General features: G+C 44.6%; 1 protein-coding gene across 1 annotated transcript; it reads left to right on the forward strand.

The window, feature by feature from the left end:
• Nucleotides 1-399: 399 nt before the first annotated feature.
• angptl4 (angiopoietin-like 4) lies at nucleotides 400-6,992 on the forward strand. The gene is made up of 7 exons (XM_061732658.1): nucleotides 400-1,049; nucleotides 2,259-2,369; nucleotides 2,486-2,576; nucleotides 4,953-5,066; nucleotides 5,158-5,253; nucleotides 5,437-5,721; nucleotides 5,824-6,992. Exons 1-7 carry the CDS (start codon nucleotides 531-533, stop codon nucleotides 6,003-6,005), a joined length of 1,398 nt encoding a protein of 465 aa, XP_061588642.1. The 5' UTR covers nucleotides 400-530; the 3' UTR covers nucleotides 6,006-6,992.
• Nucleotides 6,993-7,362: the final 370 nt, after the last annotated feature.

Below are 7,362 nucleotides of genomic sequence, written 5' to 3' on the forward strand. Positions count from 1 at the left end.
TGTGTGTGGATGGGTTCATCTTCCACTGGCAACACTGTGTGTGGTCCCCGTCCAGCAGCCCTCACACCGCTGTTTCTACTTTTATACCTCACTAACTGGATAATGGATTAACTTGCCTTAACAAACATCAGCTGTATTCAGTCCATTACTGTTTAACCAGAAGCTGAAAATAAACCAAGACTTCTGCATCAGCTGGTTAGATTCCATGCGCAATCATGCCTGATATTAGATTTAGATAGAGGAGGGGAAAAAAAAGCTCTTTTTGTTATATCATGTCCCTCCTTAGCTCAGACAGAGAGGTGGAGGAGGAACAGAAACCTGAGAATCCCTGCTCCCCTCCCTCTGCTCAGCCGGCCAATGGTAGCCAACTTAAAGCTTACACTTCAGGGCTGTGAAAGTATATAATGGCAGAGCTCTGCCTGCTTATTACACCTTAGATACGACTCAAGGCGGCTTGGACACATTTCTGCAACAAAATTACGCACAGTTTGAGGCGAGATTTCATCTATTTTCAGCCAAAGGCAGCAGCAATGAAGACTACTTTTGCAACTGTGACTCTGTGCCTGGTGCTGGTGATGGCCACGGCGTTTCCCTTTGAGAGGAAAGGAGCGTCTTCTCCTCCCAAGGAGAAGCGCGTCCAGTACGCGGCGTGGGATGATGTGAACGTCCTCGCCCACGGCCTGCTGCAGCTGGGCCAGGGGCTGAAGGAGCATGTGGACAAAACCAAGCTGCAGATGAGGGACGTGTTCACCAAGCTCAAGGTGTTCAACCGCACGGTGACGGAGCTGGGGCAGGAGAGCCGGCGGGTGCGGGCGGAGGGGGAAGCGCTGAGGGCGCGGGCCCGCGGGCTGGAGGACCGGGAGGGCTCGCTGCTCAATGTCACGGCCGAGCTCAGGGAAAAGGCGGAGGAGATGCGGCAGGAGAGGAGGACGATGAGTGAGAGGATGAGCCGGCTGGAGGAGAGGGTGGACAGCATGCTGCAGGGGGACGCGGTGCTGCCGGACATGAACGCCGCGGCCAGCAACTTCAGCGATGCGCGCAACATCCAGGTCAGCATCTAGATAAACCAGAGGTCTGCAACCCAAAATGTTGAAAGAGCCATATTGGAACAAAAACACAAAAAAACAAATATGTCTGGAGCCGCAAAGAATGAAACGTCTTGTATAAGCCTTAGAATGAAGGCAAATGGCGAAAGGAGAAATGTTGAGAAAAAAAGTCAAAATGTCGAGAAAAAAGTGGAAATGTTGAGAAAAAAGTCGAAATGTTGAGGAAATAGTAAAAATGTCAAGAAAAAAGTCGAAATGTGAAGAAAAAAATGGAAATGTCGAGAAAAAAGTGGAAATGTTGAGAAAAAAGTCAAAATTTCTAGATGTCGAGATCAAAAAGGAAAGGAAAAAGGAAGAAAAAAAAGACAAAAAAGGAAAAAAGAAGAAAAAAAGAAAAAAAAAGGTCAAATATTTTTGAAAAAGCTCCAGGAGCCACTAGGGCAGCACTAAAGAGCCACATGCGGCTCTAGAGCCGCGGGTTGCCAACCCACGATCTAAACCTATAGCCTGATTTATGGTTCCGCGTTAAAACGACGCTGAGCCTACGCCGTACCCTCTGCGTTTGTGTAACGCGGAACCATAAATCAGCCTTAATGTGTTTGTGCTCTGATGGTGATCACTTGTTGGGGAAAGTTTTCCACAGTATACAAAACACTACCAACTCTTCAAATGTTTAACTTGCCACAAAGTTTCATTCAACTGGTCAGAAGTTACTATTTAAAACTGTGAATGTACTAGATTGTTGGCTGTGTAGGGTGATGGCATTTTGCATATAACCTGCACTAAATTCAAACTCACAGTTTGAGTAGGTGAGGTGGGTGGCGACTGCTGCCAGCTTGTAGTCATGAAAGGGGAGCGTGCAGTACGTGCAAGGAGACTCATGGCTGACAAAAGGAAATCTGCAGGAATCAGCTGCGATAATGTGGGAATAATTATCCGCAGATGTGACATTTTATAACTTGGAAAGCCTCGTGGCAAAGTTGAATGTGTTCATGAAATCCAGGTTTTCAGTATTAGCCTATAAGCTTGTAAACGAGTTTGAAAGAGAGGTGGGAAAGTCCCGGGAAAGTTACATAACTACAACTGGCTGGAATAAGGAGCCAGAGCTTTTGTCTTTGAAGTGTTTTCCATTTTACGCACACACACACAATGTGTCCAATAAAGCTGGTCCACGGCCTAATGCGTGGTCCCTCTCTATCATTTCCCCTGTAGCTCCTGCTGGAAGCTCAGAGCAGACGCGTGGATGACCTGATGGAGCGCATCAGACTCCAGCAGGAGAAGCTGGATAAACAGAATGTGCGCATCAGGACACTGCAGAGTCAAGTGAGTATAGACATCTATTCAAGCAAACAGCTTGTACTTATTCCTCAACAGTGTTATAAGGTGTTTGTTTTCCTGCACATGTTGTGGTGTCTGATTATGCCTGGCCTCTTCCTCAGGTGCAGCAGTCCAGACAGAGATCCTCCTCCGTGCGCACTGGCGGCGAGGGCGCGCAGGAGAGAGCAGAGGAGCAGGGTGACTCGCCTATAGGTGAGTAAAGTCGCACAGCGACAAAGATCCCTTCATGACACTTACTTAAGTGGACTGGACAACATCTGACGCAAAAAGTGGTGAACCATCTGTTAAGCGAGACTATAAAGAAGCTTAAATCACTAACAATTAAAGTCAGTGAACCTAATCATGGCTGCGCTCAGCGGGCCATCAGCAGGACCAGCAAGCGGGCTTTTCTACATGCCCTTTTGGTCCCCTAGTCTTATATCTCCTATTAGGTTAGACAATTAAGTGTTATGAATAAACAATAACACGTTAAATACTCCTGATTCCATCACTTTATAAACAACAACACTGATTTAGATCAGATTAGAGTGTAATTTAAATGAATGACTCCAGAGGGAACCGTGTAAATAACCTGCTGGAGGAGTTGAAGGGAGTTAACTGCTATTGTCAAAGTGACTCATTTTAGTCACTTCCCCTCATGTTATGATTTACAGTAATTGAGAATCTTTAGCCACAGTAAGCATCATCCCTGCCGCTCTGAGGGGACGGTATGAATGGCTACACTCATTCAGAGTGCATTGAACAGGATATGATTCAAATGGAGGAAAGCAGATTTCATTTATTATTTATTTTTCTTTTCTTATTTTAACTTGGTCCATTGCACTTTGGAATCGCTACATTATTGTTCACCCGTCGTGATTATAAATAAATGACGCTGGGGATATACTGTGCAGTTAAAGTGAAGCTGCAGGTTCAGATCGCTGCAGAAACAAACTAGGTGAAAGGTGAAAAGTGCCCGAGGCAACACTTGAGGTCCACCAGTCAGAACACATCACAATAACGCTTCAAAGCTCTGACATCAGCAGGCTTTGAGGAATGAGGGAGAAATAACAGGTTTCATTGGCAAACTTTCAACTGGGAGAAAGTTTACCTCTGTGAGGGCATTTAGTCAGGGTCATACCTCTTAACTGGATTAGATTAGCTGCTCACCTTGATCAATTCAGTGTGGAGAGAGAAAGCAAATGTGCAAATGTCTGGATCGGTCTGGGGAGGGTTTTGTACATCTCACATGCAGTGTTTTCATTGATAAAATAGGGGAAGGGAGTCTAAATATATCCCTGAAGTCGACATATTCCCCCCACTGTTTTGAAGATCATTGCCTCCTCCCCCTCTCGGTGACATCCCTCCTTCTCCTCTCGAGGCATCCTCTCCTCCCCCATCCTCACACAAAGCTCTCCACCCTTTGTCCAATTGTAATGAATAAGAAGTGTGCCAAAGTTCAGGGAAACCCCTTGAACCTATAAACAGTCTGCAGCCACAACTATCCATCGAGAGTTTATTGCTCTTGTTGGAAGGCCTTTTCTCACTGATAAGGTACTTTCATTCCTTGAAGAGCTGATGAGCTTTCTTCACCGTAATCACAAGGTGGATTACAGCTAAAGAAGTTAAAGCATCAATGGTCTATTTTAGCATTTTATGTTAACGCCTTGTTCAACATCACAGAACGTGATATCGTACTTATTAAGGGGATTCATGGAAAGGTGCTATTAGTGTTGCACCTCATTTGATAAATGACAGTTCAAACTGGAGCCTCGGAGTCCCCTGCAACGTGTCATTGCTTTCCTTGAGCTCCCTTTACAACCAAACAGACCCCATCCCCCTACCCCGCCAACCGATCACTCCCTATGCATGTGGCAGCCATGCACATCTACGTCACCGGTTGGCTGCTGTGCACGCGAGGGCGGTATGACTAGCTAAATGGGATGGGGATCAGACACACGGAGAAGGAGTGGAGGGGGGGGGCGAGGAATGTAACTCAATAGGCTGGAAGGCCAAGCAGCTGTAGAGGAGGGGACGGGGGGGTCGACTCTGCTTGAGAAGTGGGAGAAAGGTCAATTTCTAACCCAGAAAAACCATTGTTGCACACGCTGACTGTATAAAGCTGGCTGAAAAGCTTTATTTATGCCTCCAGACTGAGTCTGATTAGCTTACTGTTCACCCATGGGCCGTTGGTAATGTTGTTATTCCCAAAAACCGGTTGTAAAGTTACTTAACAGTGACTGACCTACTTATGAAAGCGTGGTGGAGTAAACAAGTTAAGATTTAGAAAGGACACTTTCAGATATGATTTAACTCTGCACGGCATACACAAACATCTAAAAGAAACAGAAAACACAAAATAAGGATGATCTTATGACTTGTTTGATTTTTACACTGGCCTAAAAAAGTATTCTGCATTAATAAATATACACAAAGAAAACAGATAATAACTGATTTGGTGTTTCAATAGAAAAACCAAACACTTGAAGGATAGCAGAGCAGGGAAAGGTGATCAGACTTTGCTCCTTTGCACTAATGCAGATGTCCTCCTCCCACACCTGACCACGCTACTATTTCTTCTTCTTGTAGTGATGGCAGTGGACTGTCATGAACTATTCCTGAGAGGAGAGACCACCAGCGCGGTCTACACCATCCAGCCGCTGAACTCCGAGCCCTTTGAAGTCTTCTGTGAGATGACAACTGGTAAGGAGAGCAAAACCCAGTGCAGTTTCTGATACGCTGTTTTGTCTGTAAAAGTATGTTATGATCAACGGCTCCACGTCTCTCTCTTCAGATGGTGGATGGACAGTCATCCAAAGGCGCCAAGATGGCTCGGTGGACTTTGACCGGCTGTGGCCGGCTTATGAGAAAGGCTTTGGCAACCTGAATGGTAAATGCTCTTTAGAGTAATATTTCCCTCTCGTTATCTGGTATTAATTGGTCATTTTTGCCACTGATCAGATTGAAATCAATCAAGGAGAAGCAGAAATCAAAACAGGAACAGAAAGAAGGCCTCTTTGCACTGCATTGTATTCTAATTGTTTTTCCTTTCTTCTCACGTTGTTCCTTTCAGGAGAATTCTGGATGGGGCTTGAAAAAATCCACTCTATTGCCAAAGACGGTGGCTACATCCTCAACATCAAGCTCTCGGACTGGGGGGAGGACTTGGCATCCGTAAGCTTTCCTATCCAGCTTGGAGGAGCAGAAACCAAGTATTCGCTTCAGATTCAGGAGGTTGGCACCTTCAGCACCCTGGAGAGCTCCCTGGGGATGGACGCCGTCTCCGGTCTCCCTTTTACCACACGTGACCAAGACAATGACCGCAAAGTGGACGTCAACTGTGCCACACACCTCTCTGGTAAGTGCCAATGATAAATAATCTGCAAACACTCGCTTCATTGCTCACACAAGGTCCTACAACAGTCCTGTGTCTGATCTATGAACATTCTGTCCGTTACAGGTGGCTGGTGGTTCAGTAACTGCGGTCGCTCAAACCTAAACGGTAGATATTTCCAGAGCCCTCCTCCCAAGCAGCGGCACCAGCGGAAACAAGGTATATTCTGGAAGACCTGGAGAGGCCGCTACTACCCTCTGAAGTCCAGCACGATGATGATCGCCCCCATCACAATGAATCGATCATAGAAGCACAAAGATACAACGACCAAGGTCAAGAACAAAACAAGAGAGAGGGAGGAACCAGATCCTGGATGCTCTTTCTTTTTTTACTGTGCATGATTTATGGGGTAAAACGTTCCGTGTCTGTCCATGAGGAAAACCTCATACCAGAGCCAAGGTCCTCATAGCAGAAGTGAAGAGAGATCACGTTAAATGAAGAGTGCAGTGGAAATGTTTCTGTTATGGCAATGCAATTTTCTTGTTTCGGTATAAAGCCGGAGGCCCTGATCAAGAGAGCGTCCTAGAGCGAGCCCCAGCTTGTCCACCGTGCTGTGAGGCTTAAGGCATTTTCCAACTAGTTGTGACTCCTCACCGGGCAGGTGTCAACTATGTGGGCCGTTACCGAGTTTGCGTGCTGTTTTGTGGGGTTCGGACAACACGTTCAACTCCAAGCAGCCCAACGGTTGCTCCAACTCTGCAGAGGATGCATGTAGCAGTGAGTTTAGTCCAACCAGGCAAACCTTTCAAACTCAAAGCTGGGGACCAAATGGTAACTTAATTAAGAGTAATTTTCCTCAAGATTGTGTTGAGATTAGTGTTTAAAAACTGTATGTAGAGTTGTTGTAAACTAAGTTCAGATACAGACACTGTGTAAACACTGATAATAGTGACCATTCCAGCCTTTTAGACAATATACTGTGTTTTCTGTCACCAATGTTGAATCACACTAAAACTATTCTTCGCAGATTATAATTTTCCTGTGGAGATTCTGATCATTTGAAGTCATATTGACTCTTGAGAAGCATCATTTTGTAAATAATATGTTTCAGAAATATATTTGTTACTGATTTGGTGTAAAATAATCTTTTTCATTGTTATTGTAGATGTTCTATTATTTAAAAATATACTTTTGCTGCTTTGTGTTGATAATTTATAATGTTTTTTTATTGTCTGTTATTTTTTTAAAGAAGAAAATAAATGACTATTTTGGCCATAATGGGCCAATTAAACAGAGTCAATGTTCCATGTGTCTATATTTGTTATGTACACTTAAAAAAATGTTTGCAAGTTCACACTAAATTTAATAATGCACTAAGATCATACATGTAGACAAAAATGGAAGTAAAGAACAGCAAAGTTTTATTTAATCAAAAAAGATGAGACCACCGGATCACTTTTCTTTGATGCATCAATTGAAGAAAATTGCAGTTTCCCATCAGTTGTGGATTCGTCCACCTGCTCCTTTTTCCACTTACTTCAGCCTTTTTCAGGGTTGCAGCTTCACCCATGACCACTTGCTATAGTTTGTCAGAGGGCCACGCGGAGACAAGCGAGGCCAACAACGGTGTATGCTCTGCTCATACTCACTTCTAAAAAACCATTT

Source organism: Cololabis saira, chromosome 10 (genome assembly GCF_033807715.1).
Source record: "Cololabis saira isolate AMF1-May2022 chromosome 10, fColSai1.1, whole genome shotgun sequence".
Classification (NCBI taxonomy): Eukaryota; Metazoa; Chordata; class Actinopteri; order Beloniformes; family Belonidae; genus Cololabis; species Cololabis saira.

What these genes read in the sequence shown, in the direction of transcription:
- angptl4 (XM_061732658.1), top strand. Translation starts at nt 531, where the DNA reads ATGAAGACTACTTTTGCAACTGTGACTCTGTGCCTGGTGCTGGTGATG. An exon ending in CTTCTGTGAGATGACAACTG is followed by an intron (nt 5,067 to 5,157) that starts GTAAGGAGAGCA and finishes CTCTCTCTTCAG; the next exon opens with ATGGTGGATGGACAGTCATC. An exon ending in CTGTGCCACACACCTCTCTG is followed by an intron (nt 5,722 to 5,823) that starts GTAAGTGCCAAT and finishes TGTCCGTTACAG; the next exon opens with GTGGCTGGTGGTTCAGTAAC.